The following is a 22,462-nucleotide window of genomic DNA, read 5'->3' on the forward strand; positions in this document are numbered from 1 at the left end:
AAAAATTCTCTGAATACAGACTGAATCTGATTGTTCTTCGTGTACTTTTACACAATCAAGCTTTCCTCGTAAATTTTCGCCCGCCGAAAATATACTTTTAATCGTTTAGTTGCCAAACGATAAAGGTTGCGCGCCACTGTTCTTCTCCGGTAGCGTCTACCTGCGTTCTCCGGACACGAACGTAGACGTATTTCCCTGGAGTGATTCTACCTATATAGCTACATATATCTCGACGAGATTCATCGAGGAAGAAGAATCGGTGGAGGAGGGAGGAACCTGCAGAATGATATCCGTAAAATACGCGGCAGATGTTCCCCGGCGAGTATCGTATCCGCAATCTTCCGCAAACGCGTACTCGCATTTGCATAAAGTGGCCGTGAATTCGATCAGGAGGTCTACTTGCCAAGAAACGTTTATTAACGAGGCCTTTTGCCCCGAACAGAGGTCCGCGGAGCGTATATTAACGAGCACCCTCCTCGCGAGCGGTCTTTCTCAATTGAAAGCAAGTCCGCGTACACGTGTGCGCTGAAAGCTGGCATTGGGAAGTTCGAGCAAAGGCGTTAACGAGAAGGAAACCTTCAGATTTCGTACGGCGATGGTGAAAATTGCTCCCATTCAAACGTCGCTCGATTATTCCAATTTTTAATGGAGGAAATTCAAAGCCCGTTGGACTGTGATTTCTGATATCGCGAACCCTCGAGTGGTTTTGGAGGGGGTTGGACTCGGCTAACAAAAGCGTTGCGCGCGTTGCATCACTGTAACGTCGAGGAAAATGATAAGCGAATACCTATGACAAAGTTCGACTATGCATGTTTCATAATTGCTAGAAAAAACTGTAGATATTAAGTGAAAAAACGGTTTAACAGGGGAAGAGCGACACAATGGGGACTGAAATCGAGCGATCACATTTCCGTGGTTCCTTCCATCCTTGTTCGTTCTTCTTTTTACTTTGCGTGGTACGACATTCAGACACGGGTCGGACGCACTTCGCCCCGTTTCGCATTAATCCAGTCGAAGCTTTTTCGAGGCAATTAAACGAAAGCTCGCGGTGCTTTCATCTCGGTACGTGTATCGCAATCTGGACGGAAGTGCATTTAATGTACGAAGCAAATGAAACTCGGATCCGTTCACCGGGTTACCGTTAAACTCCGACTGGATGGCGCGCGAGCGGAGTCGGGTCATTTTTTTAATCGTTCATGCACGATTCGAGCCCGGGCACGCAACGTCCGTCGAACAAATAGTCGGTCCGTGCAAATTAAACGAACCACATTGTACGAGCAAACTCGGAGGGCCACGAACCGAGGAGAAGGCAAAGAGAGGAGAGTAAAACCCGTAACAAGAATCATCTGCTCGAGCATATTTTTTTCGTCGCGTCGATGCCGCGTCGCGAAAACAAAAGAGTAGGGAAATAAAAGGGGGAACGGAAAAATCGGTGGAAAAACGCGCAGCGACACACGGGAACCGTGATTCGGAACGATCGCGATGATTTCGCAAACAGTGCCAATGTTACCCCCGTCCCTGGATTAAATTTTCCGTGCCAGGGTGAAAATCGATTGTTGCGTTTCCACGACAGAAAGCTTTAGCGTGCACCGTCGCGTCCCTCGGTGTGCGTTACTTCGCCAATTTACCGTTGCTAAATTAATGATATCGTCATTTTCAAACAATTAATTCGTTTGTAAAGGTCTGACGTTGCGTGTGATTCGATAACGTGCCTGGTAACTAACTACGAATTACTTGTTTTCGCTGATGGACGGAATCGCGATCGGGGCAATTTATATGTTGTGTTTTTGAGAATTCGTTTGACAGGCTAGAATTCTATTGTTTGGATAAATTTCTTCGAGAATCAAGAATAGAATACGTCAGTCCCATAAATATTCGTACCCTCTGTGTCTATTTCACGAATTCGTCTCAATTAAATGACTGGTTTAATGTTTCCAAATAAATGTTTCATTATAAATATGTACATGAATAAACATTAAACATGTATTTTTTTATAATGAAAAATTTAGTTGGAAACATCAAATCCATCGTTTCATTTAAACTTTCTTTAATAAATATAAAGGGTACGAATATTTATGAGACTGACTGTATATGCCTTAGGATCGTTCAGTCCCTACGTGAAAAGCTCCATTAAGAGAAGCGATCGTTTCCGTAGGAACGTTCAACGGTCGAAGCCGATTCCGCAATTCCCGTTGATGAGACTCTCGCAATATTGTGCAATTTTGACGGGTCTGTAATAATTATTTTCGAGAATTGTGCGAGTCCGATAGGCTCCGAGAGACTTGGTCGAAAATTACAAGTTCCCTGGGTCGTGTTCGACCGACGCTGTAAATTGCGGTCCCGCGGTCGTCCCCCCGTGTACGATTTTAAGGGTTAATTTCAGGCCCAGAGCGAGATAATAACAGGATCCGCAAAGGACACGGATGAAACTCGAAAACTACGGAAGGTGGAGCCTGGAATCGTCGGCCTTACCTGGCCTCGGAATTAGGGAGCTCGGGCTAGAGGGGGCCCCTCGAGCCAAGATAAATAAAAGAGCGGGGCCCCACGCCTCGATAGATTTATGACCTGGCATTATGGATCCCGAGCTGTTCGTGGTTGACGGTTGAAATGTACGGCGTTTCGAATCTGACCCAATCTGACGTTAGTGGACCGAATAGCAACCATAGGAGAACCGTGAATAGAACGACTGAACAGGAAATGTTAATCGGGGAGGACTGACTAATTTCTTCTGTTCTTATTTCTGCAGTTTTTTTACGTATCGATCGACGTTTCAAAATCGACACACGTTACTACTCTCAGTCTCTCGAGCAAAATAAATAAAAACCTTCCGATTTCACTCACCCTGCTTCTAAAAATCTGGGGAAAGATCCATCCCTTCCTCCAATCGACGATTTCCACGACACAATGGCTACCAAATCAAAATTCTACGAGAAGTCCATTCCACCCGTGGCTCCAACTCGAAACCCTCGAGACCGTCTAACTCAAAACCACATAAAAGTGTCGCATATGTCGTTCCCGAAGTAACCGATGAAATTGGGGGCGACACAGTGTCTGGTAACAGGAGAGAAGATAATGGAGATTCTCCCGCGCGAATATCCCCGGAACGAGAAAAATCGCGGAACGAGCCAAAGAAGAGAATTACGCTCCCTCCGGGTCGACCCACCCGGTGGATGTCAATGGTTACCCAGGTTTATCAGCGCGAGGCAGCCAAATCCTAAAAAAAGAATATACGCGCGCGGCGGCAGTGCCCGTCAGTCCCCGAGTCGCTGGCTGCCGATCCTGAAACCTCCCCGAGGGGTAAACACGACCGCTTTTACGACCTACTCTCGAGATTACTTTCCTTCCCGAGCCAAACATCTCCTTCGCGTTCCATCCTCCTTTCGGTCGGCGGCTGCAGCTGCTCCCTCGCGCAGCTTTATGGCGTTTACAAGACCGGCTCCATCTTTCGGCTCCCGTGCGTCCCTTTTACGCTCTCGTAAGTTATGTCAGCGTTGGGCACGATGCAGTTAAACCAACGACTGACGATTCGTTAGTTTTTACCACTCTACTTTCGTCTATTTGTCCCATAGGAGTATTGTTCATCCTCTATTAGAGTCATTTAAATGTTATCTATCGATACCTCTGAATAACGCCTACCAGAATCCATAAACGTTTCTATGGCGTATATTGCACAATATACTAGAGCGATGCAAACAGGGAATTTCTGAAACCCAACTCGATCACGCTACAAGAAGGTTTCTATTACCGATCTATTATTCGAACGGTCTGTGCCATATGTGGCAGCTACACGTGGGAACACACACGAGCGAGGATGCGACGCGGATCGGCTCGTAAACCACGCTGGGATCGCAAAGAACGCCCCCTTTTCTCGACGGTCGATCCACTTCCGGCGGACTTCAAAGCAACGCGGCCGAGCTATTTTCTCTCGGTTAAGAGATCGCTTCCACCGCGAACGTTAGAAGCGAAGGAAGACGGTGGAGAAGGCCCGCGAGATACGGCCGTTTGATTATTATTCGCGGCGCGGTTTCTCCACGGTCAGGGAAGAAAAGAAGCAGAGCTTGTACCCCGCGGAGCGGAATTCGCCTCGTTACGACTCGAAATCTTTTCGTTACAGGGACTATACCCTCTCCACGCCCAAAGACTGACTCGTTAAAATCGAAAAATCATTAGCCGGATTCCTTTCGTGCCTCTTCGAGATTCCTGGCCGACTTCTCGAATAGTTGCCCGCTCTTTGGATACCAACGCGGTTGGGTATTCGTTGTGCCAGTCTTCGTCGACGAATGGCAGTAGAGAGACGGTTATCTATATAAATAAAATTGAAGCGTCTGTTCGTGGTTTCGAAATAATGTTTTTTTTTTTTTTTTTTTTTTTTAAGCTGTTATATGCAAGGCGAGGCAAGAACCGAGAAGTCGATTCGTCGATGGAAGGTTTTCGAATCTCGCGGCGCGCGTATCGAACGTACGTCACCTCGTGACGGCCGTTTAATGCATACAGATGCATAATTCATCGCGCGTACGCGGAACGCGCACTTTATCACGGCGGCTCGCAGCCAGCGAGCCACGCCGAACAACATGATTTACGCGTGGCCGTAGGTTGCGCGGAGCAACGTGGCCGCAAGAACGCGTGCGAGCCGCGGAGATCGACCTAAGCGCGCGCTCGCGTATGGGTGTACTCTCGCGTTGGAAGGTGAAAGGAAAAATATTCACCGTGGCAGCACCCTGGCGTGCATTTTCACGGAGTCCTGGCCACGGCTGGCACCCGTTGGTCGTCGGTGCAAATTGTGTTCGGAGTGCCGCCTTCCAGACGCTCCCCAGCACCGTGAAATTCACACTCTCGGGACGTTTTTCACGATTCTGAATGCGCCCTGAGAGCCTCCTTTCATCGTCTCGGGGTGTCGAGACAAGACGAGGAAGTCGGGGGTCTTGTTAAAAAAAAAGGGAAAACCGACGCCGCGAACGGAAAAGATGGAAAAGCAGCGAACTAGGCGAAGAGAAAGGAACGCGGAGGAGCCAAGAGGCGGCCAAGGAAAAGGAAAACGCGTGACAGATGGGGGGAACGAGGGAAGAAGCTGCCGTGGATCAGACCTCCGCGCGAACTCCGGAGCACCGACGCCCTTTTGACAGTGAGAAAGTAACGCCACTCTGTCGCGCCTCGCCGTTGACGGACACAAAAGTGAAGGACGAATTAGTGGTGGCTGCGTGGAAGCGTGGGGGTCACCGTCTCTCGCGCTTCAAATTTCTTATTGCGACTCGTTCAAACGAACTTTCGCCCTTAAAATTTTCTTACGGCGAGCGTCTCTCGCTAGAACCGAGAACCTCGCGTTCGTTAAGGGGACTGAGCAGTCCAGTTGCTCGAGAACAAAGTCTTCCAAAATTCGTGCAAGACTAGGAAACTTTTTTCAACGATTATGTAACCGTATCCATAGTCTCTCAGTTTTCACGATACAATCTATAAACCCCGCGCGAAAAGACAAGTCAAGACTTGTGTTCGTCTTGGAGCAATTTGACTGTCTAGTCCCCTTAAGTTGTTATCGGACCGAGGAGAATAAAGCATCGCGAAACTCGGGGAAAGAAACGTCCCGCGTCGCGGCAATTCCCTATGAAATACGTGGAGCGAAGGAAAGATGACGCGTCGGAACCTAACCCACTTATCGGACCAACATTTCCAGACTCCCTGCCGAGAGAACGAGCCACGTTTCAATGTGGAAGATTTCATCTCATCGTTCCTCCCTTATTTTTACTCCAACTTCGACGCGCTGACCAGGGTTTTCAAACTCTAACTTCCGTGCAATTGCCTCGATAAAGAAAAATATTTGGCAGATCCGCTATGGATGGAATCAAACCCCTCTTCCGTTGAAACTACGAAATAATGAAATAAAATACTCGGGAATGTTTTTCATCTCATCCGATCAAAATTTATTTCGTTAAAGATGAGAGAGCGCTCCGGTGAATCCTCCTCGATGCAAAGTACTCAGCTACCGCGCAAAGGGTACAGAACAAGCGTGTGTCACGACCCTCGCGGTCCGACTTCACGCACGGGGCGTCGAGCGATTTTCCACGAGCGTTTCGCCACTTTCCCGCTCGACTCTCGTTCGCGGAGCAGCGAATATTTGGGCGAAAACAATCGGGCAGGCACCCTGCGCGCACGATAATTCGCGTTTGAAAAGGTGCAGGGTTCAGTGGTGCTCGTTCGCACGAGTGGACGCAAATGTTCGCGGGCGAGGCAACTCGAGACTCGCGGAGAAGAGGAGAACAGTCGCGATAGAGAGGTACTCGTGTAAAAAATTGAAAAATCGGGGAAAGAGATGCACGGACGAGGGGGCTATTCACGTGGCCGAGTCAAAGGGAATTCGTCGAACGGAAAGGGCCGATCGACCGAGCGTCGTTTCAACGAGCCGAGCAACGCGCGATGACGAACCGCGAGCGGATTTCAAAGAGGCCTATCGCCTGCTCGAAATATATTATCCGCGTCTCTTGGGCTCCTGCGCGCGGGTCATCAAACGCTGCTTTCGCCCGCGACGAACCGTTTTACGCTCTTTCAGACGCACAGGCACACGCGCGCCCGACCGAATCAAAGGAAACGAGAGGAGAGAAAAAAAAAAGAAACAAACCCCCGGTGCAGCGAACAACCCGTTTCCTGTCGAAACACGGGACCGGAAACCACCCGTATCGCCCACGATATCGGTATCTATTTATCGCGACGATATCCACGGAAAAGTCACGTTCTCTCCTCCAGCCGTGTTCCTTTTATTTTCTCAGGGACCCCGCGATTATCGCTGTTCAGCAGAGTTCGATGCTTCACGTGGCATTATCGAGAGGCCTGTGACGACACGACAGCTGAGAGACATTCTTTCGGAAGCTGTAACCTCGTTAGAAAATAAAAACAGGCACTTTTGGGGGATGAAAATGTATACTTTTTTCGCAACAGGTGAGAATGAAACACGAATAACACGAGTCAAACGTGTTGTATGAAAGTACTAGTTCCAGAACTCTGAAGAAACCCATCGATTCATCTGTTCCTAAGATTAAGACTCGTTAATGAAATATCAGAATTAGGAGGACCGATAACGACTAGGTTTCGTCGCGGCTCGCTGGTTGCCCGCTGCACTTGCCTCGTTGTTTTCACAGCGGGCCCCGGGAACAGTAGTCCGTCTCGGGTTACAAAGACGCCAAGCGTCCACGGACCGCGGCAAAGGACAGAAACGTGACTTTTCGCCGGGAGTGCGGCCGCAAAGGCGAGCCACGAAGTGAAACGGATGGCGCGTGACCTGTCCTGAGCGCAACGTGTCGCAGCTCCACGGGAAAAGCGCCACGTTTTTCGCTCTTTATGCGTAAATAGCCGCATTACGCGCGGCCTCTGCTTTTATTCGCTCTCTTCCACCGAGTCGTTCCACCAGCCAAGGGATCAAAGGGCTAATACAATTTTTCTTCGTGCTCCGTGCCGCCCCAAACCCCTTCGACCTTCTTCCTCGCACTCGCACGCCGGTCCTGACGGTTCCAGTAACCTCTCGCGAGCCAAACAGAGATCAACGCGAAGCATCGAAGAGAGAACGACCGAGATAGCGAGTAACTCTGGGGGCTGAATAACATTCGGTGTATAAAATAGCCGCGCACGCCGGGCCATGGACAAAGGGCCTTTAGTGGCAACCAGTGTAAAAAAGATGTACAGAGAAGGAGAAAGAGGGAGGAGGAGCGGGGTAAAAAAAGCGGCAGTGTACTGGTACCCCTTTTCAGGGCACAGGACGTCTCCGAATGCTGGGATGGTCGTTCTCATCCGTAACCCGAGACGTGTAATTAGGAGCACCGGACCAAGATGAATAGCCAAGTGGCCGGTGGGGCAACCGACCGCCGGAGAAAGGAAAACTGGGACCACCAAGGAGGGGGAGTGATTCTGTGGTGTGTATCCATCGGCTTGGCATTCGTACGCGTGTATTTACCGACGACACCTTCCCATTGCTCGTATGCTCTTATATCGCTTATAAAAGTTATTCAGAGCTGGAGACCCGACGGCCCCCAGGACCCGGGCTCGACAGTTGGCTTGCTTTCGTATTCGGATGTCATGGTACTTTGAAATTTGTTCAATTGTGTAATATTTGTAGCTCGCGGATACATCGTTCTGGGAGCTTATAGATCCATGCTAGTAATTTTGGAAAAAAACTGGTGTTCCAGCCGAAGGCGTAGATGAATGACCCTTCTCGTGATCCTATTCGCAGAGCGTTCCCAAAAGCAGTGAAGAAAAATGACGTTCGCGAATGAAAAATAGCGTTCACGTGGAAGTACTCCATTTTTAAATTTCTAGGCTCACTAACCGACTCCTAACCGAAGAACAACGGAGAACTTTGGTCCAGGCTGCTTCTACATAAAACATTCAACGAATCGATGTCGAAACAAAGTCTATTTCTACCGCGGTTTTTCGACGCGAATCGATTGATACTGGTCCACTCGAATATTTCCTCCAACTTTTTCCTTGCCAAGTATGTAATACTCAGGATCGATTACCTAATTATTCCTTACGAACAGGGCTCTATCTGGTCGCAAACACGGTAAAAAGTATTCCAAAGTACCCTTCGTTCAAATTAGCCTTCGCTCTAGCAAGTAAATCATCGAAATCGCCCAGTCATTCCCGTGGAACCCCGAGTAAATTGGTTGGCTAATATCGTAGAGAAGAGAGCCTAGCCTGGCGAACGTCTCTTAACGAGCAGCCATTCAAGATTCGATCAGCGCGGAGAAACGCGCGTGTCCTTTGCGTGCTCGCGGCTCGCATCCTTTTCGCGGCTGTTACACGCGATACGTGCTCGATGCCGGCAGGTATGTTTCGCATTTTTCAGATGACGGAGGAACGCCTGGCGCGGACGACAGGCCACTTTCCAGTTCGCAGCCATCGCTACTAATTACACGTGCACCGGCACGTATACGACGTTACCGTCGATATTAGGTAGGTGGATACGTAATATGGCCCCCCTTTTCCGCCGAGTCTGCGTATACTGGGGCTTTTGTAGGTGTGCATGGCTATCGAACCGGTTCTCCTCTTCGAGAGGGGGCGAGACAGAGACGCTGTGCGGCGGGTAACCGGCCGGCGTCATGGACGCTGAAGAGAGACGCCTGTAGCCAGCATCCACCCGACCCGTCCACGCTCGCTGGGGTTGGTATTTGCATCCAAATGTTGGCAAAAATTATTTTTATCGATGAAATTGATCGACAAACGTTCGTATTATACGGTAGCGGCGGCGAGCCTTAAAAACACGGTTCATCGAATACGTGGATACGTATTGTACAAGTCGCGGTTGCTCGGAATTGCTGGATTATTATAAATTATGTTCCCGTTGAGGGGAAGCATACGTTAATGAACCGTGACACAGGCGGTACTGGTCGCGTGAAAATTGGAGCAGAAAGAATTAATATTTATAAGGTGATGCATTGTTAAAAAGAAGAAAATAAAGAATGTATAATGTACATACGAAAACTGAAACCTGATTTTTACTTTTAACCGTTTAATTGTTGACGAAATTAGAGCGGATGTAGTGAACTGGAGTATTCAACCCCTTTGGACCTCGTGTACGTTGTGATATACTTGAACTTCGGTGTTATTTTTTAACACTAGAAGTACTCTATAAAATTGGAGTCCGGAGAGATTGGTTTCATATACGCAAATGATTAAATTCTACAATTCTATTACTACTAATCTATTTAGTTAGACGTCGTTGTTATACACATAGAAAGTGTGCACATATTGGTACGTACGAGAATAATTTGCACAATGGCGGGGTGGTACGGTCGGAGGTTGCTTTGGAGCCTACTCCTCACATACGAACGAAAAAGAACGTATCCGATCGAATAAATCGCCGAACGTTTAATTTGATTTGCATCTCTGGTTAAAGGGCCATCGAATCGGCTTTGGTACCACTCTCGAGAGATTCGACGATATCCGATACTTTCTGAACTAATTGCATTCGCTGGACGTTTTCGTCCTCGAGACGGGAAATTGCGAAAAACGGAACGAGTACAGTTTTGGAGTACAAAGTAGCAACGATACAAGGGATCGATTACAGACGTTGCCACTCCACTTACGAGATCTCGTGTATCGATAAAAGGCAAATCGATGGCAAAAAGGTTGATCGAATGCCAGGAAAGTCCGTGGGTAAATATTTCGGAGCAATGCCACGGACCACCGGAAAAAGACATCCAGGAAGCAGGCGAATTTCTCAAAGCGATCGTTTGTTTCGGAGTGGTTGACAGTCGGGCCGAATTAACCGTAATTATAGCGTGGCCGGTGAAAGAAGAAAGAAACGGAGCACGGAGATTCGCCGGAGAGTGCAAGAGGGAGGTGAACGTTTCGAGCGAAAAACGAAACCGTTAGCTACCTATAACGTAGCATCTCTCCTGCTGCCGCTGCTCCGTTTCTTTCCCCTTTCCCGTGATTCATTGCCCGACGAGAAGGGCGACCCAGGAGAGTGGGAAAAGAATCCTGCGAATCCGTCGTTGAACGCGTGTGTATGTGGGTTCATGGTACTCACCGAGGCAGAGCAGAAGCGGTGCTACGTCGAGACGGCGCATCCTTTTCGTGTGTTCAAACGGGTAGAAGCAAGCGCACGGAAGTCACACTGACGGAAACTGAGATACGCGAACGACGATCCCGTGTTTTTAAAATCGTCGCGTGGCTGTCATTCTATTCTGTTACCTTTTTCGGTTGAAACTTGCCAGCGAACGAGCACACCGCACGAGACCGAGACCAGACGAACCGAACACCACCAAGCGACGCGCGATACTGAGGGCCCCGGCCGCCAACCCACGCCGCGTCTGTGCGACCCCTACTCGAAGGGTTCACGGCCAATCGGCTAGTTCCGGGTGTCCCCGACAGACGTCGTCGTGTACTGGCTGTAGGGTACTTTCGCTTACCGACGCGTACAGGCTGGTATCTTATCTACGGCTGATTAGACGAATGTAAAATACCGAAGAGGTTCCGACATTATACACGGCGACGCTACGAGTGATCGTAATTTACAGATATGAATATTAAGAACATTATATTATTATTATTATTATTATTATTATTATTATTATACTTATTATTATTATTATTATACTTATGAGTCTGATAAATGGATGACATGATGTTTTGTTTTTTTTTTTACCAGCATATTCCAAGAGTCGCTGAATATATACGTACCACTCTGTAATAATGAGTAAATTAAGAAGTGATTAATAATGGAGTGGAATAATTTGAAATGAAAAAACGACAAAGCGGTACAATTCAAATTCGATATATTATTTCATACATCTTATGACACATACGTCGTTGTTCTCTCCCTCGGTAGTCGTAGCATCGACAATCGATAGTATTTATAATAACAATCTAAACAGTCATGTTACTTACATCCCTACATTTACTATATACTTCTTTCGCTTTACATATTCGTGTTTATTTCTCCTCGTCTCTTCTAGTATCTATGTCGCATCGTCGCTCGCATTTGTGGAGGTGTTGATGAGCTGCGCAAACGTGAAGTGATTTCGTCGTTTGTTGCAATGACTCTTGCGAAAAGAGAACTGACAGTTGAAAGGATCGACGTAAAGTATTCTGGTTGGAAGAAGGTTAATTTAAATAAACAATATTCAACGTGGTGCTTCTAAAGTGGTAGCATAAAATAATCGTGGGCCGTCGATTAAATTTGGAGCAAAGATTTCTGCACGTTTTTTCTCTAATTACTAGACGATTGATTCACTTTTGTACACGATTATTCAAAGATCAATTGTACGTTGCGTGGTTTAGAGGTCCGTCGACCGCAATTCCGTCTCTGCTCCTGACGCGAAGGTATCCAATCGATTACCGATACGACAAATAAAACGGATGCCGGAATGAAAATAGCTTTCAAGCGACGACAGCTTCCTTCGAATGTCCTGGATTCAGAATTTCGTCAAGGAAAAATGGTACATATTTACACAGACGATCACATGTCGTATATATATATATATATATAATTTATGTACATAGTATAGGCAGCGTCATGTTCACACGACTGCATATACGTACGTAACGTTTGCTGAGAAATTCTTAACGAAGGTAATGAAGACTCTATTTGTTCTCTCGTCGCGTCCTGGAAATTTCGCCTAACTACGTCGATCTTCACCGAACGGCGCATGTCTATTTATATTATTTACATCGGAGCTCTCTATCCCGGAGAGGTCGCGTAATTTGGCCAAACGATTATGTCGAGCAAATTAGCGACTCGTTTAAGAATTCATGCCACCTCGGCGACGTCGTAACGGAAGGTATCTTTATAAGCCATACAGCAAGGATTCGAATAATATTTGATATATATATATATATTAGACGGGAGAAAAGAAAATTATGAATTAACAAAATTCATAATAAACTATACCAGCGCTTTATTTAATTTTTGATTTCTTCGCCACGAAGGTGACGTAATTCCTTAAACATATGTATATGTTTGTTTGAAATTATACGTTCTTCCACACGAACGGTATCACATGTAACACTGACTTCGCGCGGGAAGGAGAGTCGCGTAAAAACAACGGGAAATATAGGAATTATTATTCTACTTCCCTCTACTCGGATCGAATCTCCTCCCTGGAAAGATTACGCGGTTTAACCGTCTCCCATTAATCTCCATTTCGACCGAAGATGACTAGCGTTCTACCGAGCGACCGTTTCGTATATGACGCGTGCTCGGCCACGTTCGAGACAATTACAAAATCATTATCAAATTGCACCTTTTCGACGAACGAAGGATAGTTTTGGAATGATCCTAACGCCGACTGCCAGCGCTGTTGCAGCGCGTATCGGGCGTATGGCAATTGAGAAAATCGTACAAAGCAACGTATCGTTTATAGACAACATTAGACAGACACAAGAAATGATGCGTGGTCGCGCTTATCGTGTAACGCGTTACCTAAAAATCGGAACTTGTAACTTCGAGACACCGTGCTTATCGATCTATGCATCCAGACGATGTTACGACTCCTCGCTCTGACTTGCGCTCCCCAAACAAGTACACCGATAAAAATTCGCCTACGTGGTTCTATCGAACGCAAGAAAAACGGATATAGCACCCGCGAACCATTCGAAACAGTATACAGGGTGTCCCAAAAGTCGAGGAGGAGCCGGAAATGGGGGGTAGCTGAGACGATTCCGAACAACAATTTCCTTTGCAAAAATGTCGGATGGGGCTTCGTTAAGGAGATATTAAGCGAAAACCCCGACCAATCAGAGCGCGCGTAGACCGTTGGAGCGGCCGCGCTTGCACGCGAACAAGTGATTCGACGTGCATCGAAGCATCGACCTAGCGCGTAGCCTTCGCTACCGCGGCCGCTCGAACGGTCTACGCGCGCTCTGATTGGTCGGGGTTTTCGCTTAATATCTCCTTAACGAAGCCCCATACGACATTTTTGCAAAGGAAATTGTTGTTCGGAATCGTCTCAGCTACCCCCCATTTCTGACTCCTCCCCGACTTTTGGGACACCCTGTATACTCCGTGTATTGTCCGAGTGCCTAACGATCGCGAGTTTAACGATATGTCTAACGCGAGGAGGACTGCCTTTGGCCGCGCTTGCCATCGTCTCAACAGCGATTGCCATCGACTTTTAAAGTCAGTTCAGCTATCGTCGATGATATGTACCGAAGCCTTATCGTTCGTTATCTATTCACTTTCTGTCGACCCAGCCGGCGCTGTTGAAATACCAGGCTGAAGTGTTCTCGTCCCTTGTTTTGCTCCATGTATTGTCCAAGGCGCTACTCCCTCCGTCCTGCGAATAAAATAAAACATCTTCATCAAACATTTGGCAAGGAAATAATCGAACGAAGGTGAAGAAAGCTCAGATATTCGCTATCGATGCGTGGTCGTCGCTTTAAAATTTTGCGGTACGAGTGAACCTCCAGGCTTACCACAGCGTTTAGTTGATGGGCGGCTGGCGAGAGGTAATCCATATTGGTGTAATAAGGATAATTTTGGTAGCACTGCTGCTGAGAAGTGGTCGTCGTCCACGACGACACTAGCCTCTGGTGGTCACCCGGGAATCCTCCTCCGCTCTCCGTGACAGCTGGACTCCAGATACTACTATTACTGCCTCCACTGCTGTACACCGTCCCTCCTAACTGCGAACAGTCGGTTCTCTAAGGGATATTCCCACGGATGATAACATTTCCAAACGGAAAACTGATCGTCGGTCGGTAACTTACACTCGGCGGTGTCGTGCTGGCCGTCAGAAGCAAACTAGTCGCGCTGCCCGGTGGTTTGTACTGAGGGGAATCTCTCAGGAGTGCCGGAGAGCTGGCCGCCGAACCACCTGTGCCACCGCTGCTATGCACACAAGTTAAAACTATAAAAAAGGAGACGTTACAGAATTGTATCTCGTACGATTAAGCGACCGAGGTCCAGCGATTCTTTGCGGTAAAAATGAAATAATATTTGCAGACGCGTTATAGTTGAACTGACTTATTATGTCGTCTGGAACTGGTACACGTATGAGAACATTTTGTACATCGCATTTAAATAAATTGTTGGCTATAATTCTTTGTATTGTCGTGTCTGCAACAAGCAAATATTTAACGATAAACTAGAATGAAACTTTGTCTCCAGCTACAACACTAATTTCCAGGTGTGGACGACACGCAGGTAATCGCACCCTTTAAAGGTAAAGCTGGCAATATTTTTGCGGTCGATCGCTTGACGAAAGTCTTATTCCGAGTCGTACGAGGACGTTACTCCATCGGGAGTGGCTGTAACGCGAGCTTAGCGTGGCAAAGGTAGATATCGATGTAATAGATATTTACAGGGGTGTTGTGGCAGGCACCGCCGCGGCAGGCGTGGGCGTGGTAGCAATCGAAGGACTTTTTCCAGAGGGCGGATTGTTGGTCGGATTTCCCGAGGGTTTCTTCGACCTCGGAGCTTTGTCCTGTTGTTGCTGCTGTTGCTTCTGCTGCTGCCTGCACTTGGCTCTGCGATTCTTGAACCACACCTACGGGCATACGCGATTCGTAGCTTCGCTAAGTATCCTCCCGAAGCAGTCGAGCATCGACTGGGACCGTTTTAATAGGAAAAAGGAACGGGGAGGACGAAACACAGTCGTTGTTTTTACCGACGATCGAAAAGCTGCTTTCAACCTATATTTTCGCTCACAAACGCAACGAGGCTCGGATCCTATGGGAAACGGGCTTGGAATGGTGTGCAGAGCTTTTGCAAAGCTGGCGTAATAGCCAATTATAAGGGAATGCGGCACTCGCGCAACTATCAATTACCAATGAAGCCGGCTTCGGCAACGCAAGTGGAAACCTGCACGCGTATCCCGGTCGTTCGTGTTGCGAAAATCGAACTAACCGTCAGCGGCAGCGTGACATCTCCGAACCGGAATACCGTCTCGTTTAGATTCGACGAGTAATGGAGTATCGGTTGAATCGGATCGGAATGGTCGCGCGGCCAGACCGTCGCTCCAAGGAAGAACCTTAATTACGAATGCATGTACAGCGTTTGGCCGTGGCGGTGAACCGCGTTGCGTCGGAATTATTCAACGCGAACGCGAACGTATTCGTCGGCGAGGCCTGGATTTCTGCGAGGTATCCAACGTACTCGTCCTTCGATCCGTCGTCGCCCTCCTAGATTTCCAGAACGCGAGAACGACCTCGAGAGAAGGACGCCGGGAAACGAAACGACTGGAAGAACGAAGACGGAGGCTAAAGAGGCGAAAGAGAGAGCGAGAGAGAAAAGCGAGGGTGGCGAGCGCAAGGAGGACAGAGAGAGAGAGGAACCTAGAGAAGCCCTGCGCGATCAATGTTAGAGGCGGAGAGGTGAGCTTGGGTTTCTACGGATTTTCTGGGGAACGACACGAGCAACCCGCGTTCTTCCACTGAAGCTGTTCCCCGTTCTATGCCCCCGCGTACGCTATACGAATTCGCCAGTTTTAACCTGCCGTTGTATACCTCGCCAACGACTTTGCCTTTTCTCCACGGCTGTGAATCGCAGCAACGCGACACCCGGGCCTCCGATGCGCGCCGACGAATGTACTTTGGGATCGAGGATTCCTTTCTCAGCTTCGATTTCAGCCGGTGAAAGTTAACGAGCCGGGTGCCGCTAGATTACCAGCCTACTGTTTGGTGTTATTCACCCCAAGCTCTTTCGCCGAGACATCAAAATGTACGAGCATAGAACCAAACGGTTCGGTCTCAAGGGTTTGCAGGCGTTAGCTTATTACCGATGTTTGTAGAACGACAAACGGTGTCTAATAACTGGTTATTAGTCCCAGTGACACTGGTAGGGGTTCTTTCTCTAACGAACTCTCCATTAGCCGACCAGGAAAGAGAATGGAAAGCCATCTCCATTTTTATATTTTAGCGAGGCAAGTATTTGGAGCTCTCGTTCTGACTCTAGTCTCGAGCAGTTGTAAGGAGTTTCGGTTCAGTTGTTGGGTTCTTTCTTTTTAGGGAAGTCTATCGCCATCGACAACCCCAGGAGACGAACCCGGATTTCGCTGGGACAGTTGGTATGTTCGTATCAAAGCTAACATTCGAAGCTCACCCAATTTTAATTCAAATCAGCGACATCGTTTCGATTGGGAGACATCGTCGACGTTGACCGGCTGTGTCCGACGAAAAAGCGGCGCGGGGGTCAGAAAACACGAACCCGTGAAGAGAAGTCCCCGGTTTCGCAGTCGTCGACGAACGTGCAGAAGACTATGGGCCCGGTTGGAGCCATTCAATTCATTTGCCGAGGAGGGACCAGGTGCGTGGACCGCAATTGCGGATGCGACGCGCCCTTTCCGGCCGTGATGAGGGTGGAATATGCATGGACACGTTTTCGGAACCCATCGGCTTCGAAAGTTGATTCGGACGACACGAAGTCGAGCGTCGGCACTGCCAACTATTCCACGAACAGCGAACGAAATCTTTGTCACGGGGGAAAATTGGCTCTTTGAATCGGCCAAAAGCCACCGCGACAATTCCGAAATCGTTTTTTTTTTTTTTTTTCTCAAACGCAGGAATGCCCGGAGCCCTTTCAACGAGGAAACAATATCGTCGAACACGGGTTCGTTCGCTCGCTCACGGGGTGAACTACTAACTCGGTTAACACCCGCTATCCAGGAAACACGAGCGTTCGGTAAATCGATGCTGTCTACGGACTGTGACTGCATGCCGACACTGTCCACCCCTCGGTAACGAGACACCGACCCTAGACCACCCCCGTTTCCTCGCGCGCGTAAAACCAACGTCCTTGCCGTTCGTCGCGTTACTTTTACGACATACCTGCACCCTCGATTCGGGAAGGTTGATCTTCATCGCCACTTCCTCCCGCATGAAAATGTCCGGGTACTTCGTCTTTGAGAACAGTCCCTCGAGAACGTCCAACTGAGCACGGGTGAACGTCGTCCGTTCCCTTCGCTGCTTTCTCGGGTTACCTTTAACGGAACAACCAATGACTGATGCGATTCGTACATTTTCGTTCGTTTCCTACGCTGAAGACTTCCTTTGGAAAGCTTCAGTAATGTCGTTCGACAGCGAGAGATGCTGAATATTATAAATAGTATAAGACAAGGGGCACTCACAGTAGTAGGACTCACCGGCGGGAGTACAACCGGGGTAGCCAATGGTGGAGTGTAGAGCCTCTATCGGCGGCATGCCCAACGCGCTCACGTAAGGGTTGGTCTTGAGGGCACCGTAGGGGCCAGCCGCGGATGCTCCGAACGCGGCTGGCCCGAAAAGCTCGGAGGCCGAGGTGGTGGAGGCGGCGAGGCCCCCGAGATCGGTGGCGCCGGCGCCTCCGCTACAGCCGGAAGTACCGCCGAGGCTGTTCGGCCACATCACCACCCCCTCGGCCCCCACCACGACCACCCCCCCGCCCCCTGGCCTCTCTACACCGACCTCCTCCGCTCCTCGGAATTACCCTCTGCTCCTGAAATTCAAATGCCATCTCTCGATCAAATCGAACGAATATTTATTTCGCAGCGAATATTCATTTCTATGTTAAGTCGTTTCACCTCCAACTGATTTTTACGGCCTCGATGCACGCGTGAGAGTCCGTGACAAATGACGTATAAACGGTTCACCAGTTGGCGTCTATGTCAGTACTCCACCGCAGCAAACGCGCGTATGTACATCGTTTCGAAGGCCTGAAAGTTCTCAGTCGATTGCTAACGATCCTAGACGACCTACGCGCAGAGTATCGATGACTGTCCCGACCCTGACGGACTCAGCTGGGATATCAACGAAACTTTCAGATTCAGGTGCAGTTCCCTTGAAATAAAGTTCCAGAGTAAACCATACATTTCTCCGTCGTTACACTGGCGCAACCCTTGAATCAACAAAGAAGCCACGTCGAAAACGGAAGTGATGGATAATGGAAAGTTCCCAGGGCCGCTTCGCAGGAATATCGAAACCGATCGTGGAAGATGGAAATAAGAGCGACGCGGTTGGCAGCTGGCTGCGCCGGATAATCCGAAGAAGACGCAACACGACTCCAGGCCGCTTCTCGAAGCCACGTCCTCCGTCGTGTCGGCCTCGCGGACGACAGCGCGTAGAGGCCTAATTCCGAAAACGCGTCTCGCTGTCGAAAACCGAGAACCGACGGTGAAAAGGGGGACGACCCTGGCGACTTCGGGGTACGGCGTCGCAACCTTTCCGCTTCGCGTTCAGTCGCTGCTTAAGCCGCGTTTTATCCTCTCCGATTACAAAGTCAAGAACGTCGTCCAATCGGTCCCGTTCCACTCGGCTTTCGATCTCGCACCTCCGTACCCGGGGCTTATTAATTTATTTGCCTTCCCGTTTACCGCGTCGACGTTCCACATCTGCGACGTTGGCCCACGCAACTCATTGTTCTTCGCGCAACGACGTCGACGCGCCGAGAGGCGAAGGGGTCGCCGTCTCGCACATGTCTCGGATTAAAGTCGACTAATCGGCTGGTAATTAACATGTGCGACGCGAGAAAACAATTCGACGACGACCAGAAGGATTTGCGTGACGGTCTGGGCAAACGATTAGAGTCGTCTGCTTAGCAACAGGACGGATGAACAGGAGATGGGAAAAATAATTATTTCATTAGCGAACGAGGAAAAACAACTTACTATAACTTTCAGACGATTTCCTAGCTTTTGCGACGACAGTTTCGCAGGGAATGAAATTTCGCATCGATAAACCCGCTTTAATGGAGCATTGTTCCCGATTCGGTGGTAGCTGCGTTCGAAACCAGGAGTTTCGAATGAAAGGAACGACGCAGCTCGTGAGGGTACTCTTCGGGGAGTACTCGTGCGATTACTCGAGCGAAAGTTCCTTCGCGCAAATATGGATGAAACACCCACGTCGCCTACTCGAAACCCACTCGACTTTCGCAGTGTATCGTGCCCCCGCTGCGTTCGTCGTTTCAAGTTTTACAACAGTTTCGAGCCAACCCCCCGACGACCAATTTCCTTCGTACATAAAAGAATGATTATCAAATTAATCTACCGTATCCCGTTTTTATGAAATTAATTTCAACCTGCTGGTAGACTACTCGGTAAGGAAGGATGTAGTAGAGTAGGTTGCTGTTAGGTCGCAATGTCGCATTCTATCGAACAGTGGAAAGTAGGGCACTTCTAAAGCGAAAAAAGAGGCCACGTAAGATGCATAGACGGTTGAGTAGTTCTACATATAAAATATATCTTGAAAAATATCTTTAGAAAAATATTTGTCTGTCCTTCTTTGAAAGATCTAATGTTGTACCAAGGACTAAAGAATTAATCGTCGAGCTAAATTATGTAAAAAAACAGGGCAGCTCTACCGAAAATAAGACAGCAACCCTGATGGCCGTCGCGTTGGTCCAAAAAATAGTGAAACGAAGGAAACGAAAATAGGGACAAAGCAACGTCGTTGCTCGAAACAATATAACCGATGATTTCACCGTTTAATTACGATTCTTAGACGGAGATCCTTGCACCGAAATGAAGTTTTAGCGCGATGAAAGAGAATCCATAAAGCGCGAGCTTCCCCGTGACGCCTCTTTCCCCGACCAGCTATATTAAAATTTGGCCCGCTATGAAAAGAAGGCCAGCGAAGAAAAGGGCGGCTGGTCTCTCTCTCTCGCTCTCTCTCACTCTCCTTTCCTCTTTCGAGGGTCCTCGTGAAGCAAGTCAGGCGCGAATCTCTCTACCTTTGTGCACTCTGCGCTTTACACTAGCCACAAAGCACTCGTTACAAGCCAGCCGGCGCGCGGCTGAGAAACGTGCAAACAATCACTGGACGGCAATAATCGCTGTTTCGATTCTCTCCGCGGCCCTCTTCGCTGTTCCTGGCGTTCCCCTGTACTGGAAAAACTGCGCGACGACTCGGGACTGTCCCAAAGCTGGGTATGCGGTCTCTATTTTACTAACGCGAACGTAAAGATGACAATTTTGAAATGGCATCCAAGCAGCAACTATCCAGGGCCGTCTTAGACGCGGTTTCCACCTGGATAAACGTAAATCGCGGTCCCATCGATAACGGCGCACTTCTCGACGCAAAGGGTGCGCTCGACGAGGGGGTGCAACTCTGTCGCGAGGCCTGCCACACTTATTTACACTGTCGTGATATTAAAAGCCCGCCGCGGAGTTGGAACGTCCAAGGGGTGAGACGAAGTGAGAGAGCTACGCTCGAGAATATCCTCCCTCGCGAGCGGTAGCCAGAAGTCTCTTTATCTTTGTGCAGTTCGGTGGACAGGACAATGCACTTGTTACAGGCCGCCAAGTGTGGACAAAATGCCCAAGTCGCCACTCGATTGGCCCTCGAGGGCACTCGAGCGGCCTACGAGCCTGCTGCAGCGAGGAGACCGAGGGAAGAATCGGCGCGAGTCGGAGAAAGACGGCAAACGTCCTGCCTTTTCCACCCCCGATGAATCGATCTCCCGCTGCAACCCCCCGCCATCGAGCCCTTTCATCGGTTCGGCCCTACTGCAAACACTTTGTGTTACCAATCGACGTATATACCGGCACGTCGTCCCTAATGACTGTTAAATCCCCATTATTGCGTACCGCGTCTCAGGGGGTTGCGAGTCCACGCTTAAGCATTCGATACGCGAACATCCGGCAGATCGTATCTACGAATCGGATGAACCGACGACGGCCACGTGCGTCTTATTTTCACCTCTGCCGTCAAGTGGATTCCACGGGAACCGTGGCCAGCGTGGAATCAACCCTTGAGAGGGCACGCGACGCGTGCGGAAATCCTGTGGTCGCATACATTAGCCATGCTCGTTGAACGCCTCCAGGCGTTTACCGTGCGCGATGCACCGATAGACTCAGCTGTTATAATCGCTTGTAGATTCGAAAGGGTTAATTGGGAATCGGATCAGAGGTCAACGCGTAGGGGAGAGTTGAACAAATTTAACTCGTGTACTTATCTAGAGACACAAAAGGAAATTATTTACCGAATTTTTCGAATTACTCCGATGTTCGAGTAGTTCGCATTTTTTTTTAAATAGCTCGTCGATTTCAAGCAGCTCGGAAATTCAAACGCTCGACTCGGTGCGACAGACCATTCGTTACTAGACTCGAATACTCGAAGAAATCGAGTGCTCGCACACCCCTACTATGAATACCTCCAACGAAACGACAAAGTTTGCTCCGAGAGAATCTCCAGTCGAATAAACAAAACTCATCGAGTCGTTGGTCCAGCAGAGTCGGTTGGACAATGACTGTTCTTGATATTTTAATTTCGAGGCACCCTGGCGTGCTCGAAGGAGGAATATAGCGACTTTCGCGGGCACAATTTGCTCCGGAGTTATATTCGGTGATGCACGGAGGAGCGACTCCACCGGAGCCATCGCGGAAAGTTAAGTTCCGGCATTGTTTCCAGGAGTGTTTGCACACAACCGCATTGTTCCCGAAGAGCACTCTCTCGCTCCCGACGTCCACAATAGACGTGTACCGTGTACGTCGTGCAGTCTGTGCGTGAAGAGGACGAGCGAGCACCGCGCGCTGCTGCACCAGGAACATCCACCAGGAATACACTCCTCGGGCATTAACCGATTTCACCAAATATCCATTCCAACTACCCATTATGCCGTGGCCGGGATCGTTATCAAAGACTTGACGTCTTTTTCCTCGACTCGACGAAACCGCAGTCCTTATCTCCACGACAACGTCACAATTTTCGTTGAAAGCACAAACTGGATTATATAGAAAATGTCTATTCTAGCATGGCGACTGGCGCCAATGGCTACTATACATTTATTTCCATAATTAAATGGTCGAAATCCAGTTGTGTAGGTGGTTGGAGAAATAAATATAGTAGCAAAAGAAATCAAGTAAAAATGTATAATTTAAATTTACACTCAACTACTTTCATCCCCAATCTCTTTTACAATCCCCCAATTATTCACTACTTTCCTTTGCGAAAGTTCGTTTATTTTCTCCTCTCTCCTTGCGGGTGGAAGTCCAAAACTGCTAAAATTCCGTCGAGGAAGCAGGTCGCGTCCCGACGCTCGAAAGTCGAGGGCGGGCTTTTCCACGGA

At 48.8% G+C, this 22,462-nt stretch overlaps 2 protein-coding genes across 4 annotated transcripts in view; both read right to left on the reverse strand.

Moving 5' to 3' along the window:
• LOC128890975 (tyrosine-protein kinase-like otk) overlaps positions 1 to 11,025 on the reverse strand; it is a 49,431-nt gene extending 38,406 nt beyond the window's left edge. Inside the window, exon 1 of the mRNA XM_054150056.1 lies at positions 10,514 to 11,025. Within this exon, the coding sequence (XP_054006031.1) occupies positions 10,514 to 10,553 (40 nt within the window). The 5' untranslated portion in view covers positions 10,554 to 11,025. The remainder of the gene's footprint in view (positions 1 to 10,513) is intronic.
• Positions 11,026 to 13,478: 2,453 nt separating this feature from the next.
• Positions 13,479 to 17,809, reverse strand: LOC128891003 (homeobox protein otx5-B-like). 3 transcript variants are annotated; one of them, XM_054150123.1, is made up of 6 exons: positions 17,565 to 17,809; positions 17,251 to 17,402; positions 14,788 to 14,972; positions 14,194 to 14,314; positions 13,900 to 14,109; positions 13,479 to 13,760 (listed from the first exon to the last, which is right to left on the reverse strand). In XM_054150123.1, exons 1-6 carry the CDS (start codon positions 17,803 to 17,805, stop codon positions 13,659 to 13,661), a joined length of 1,011 nt encoding a protein of 336 aa, XP_054006098.1. In that variant the 5' UTR covers positions 17,806 to 17,809; the 3' UTR covers positions 13,479 to 13,658. The 3 variants fall into 3 exon arrangements, with proteins under 3 accessions (XP_054006098.1, XP_054006097.1, XP_054006096.1); XM_054150122.1 differs by having other exon boundaries at positions 14,194 to 14,311; positions 17,550 to 17,809; XM_054150121.1 differs by having other exon boundaries at positions 17,550 to 17,809.
• Between the last annotated feature and the right edge of the window lie 4,653 nt (positions 17,810 to 22,462).

Source organism: Hylaeus anthracinus, unplaced genomic scaffold (assembly GCF_026225885.1).
Source record: "Hylaeus anthracinus isolate JK02 unplaced genomic scaffold, UHH_iyHylAnth1.0_haploid 12001, whole genome shotgun sequence".
Lineage (NCBI taxonomy): Eukaryota > Metazoa > Arthropoda > Insecta > Hymenoptera > Colletidae > Hylaeus > Hylaeus anthracinus.

Bases quoted from the DNA above. Each gene is read 5' to 3' on its own strand.
- LOC128891003 (XM_054150121.1), bottom strand. From the start codon at position 17,805: ATGTGGCCGAACAGCCTCGGCGGTACTTCCGGCTGTAGCGGAGGCGCC. The intron at 14,315-14,787 runs GTAAATATCTAT...TTGTGTGCATAG, and splicing joins GTGCCTGCCACAACACCCCT to CAGCGGTGGCACAGGTGGTT. The intron at 13,761-13,899 runs GTAAGCCTGGAG...TTTTATTCGCAG, and splicing joins CCCATCAACTAAACGCTGTG to GACGGAGGGAGTAGCGCCTT.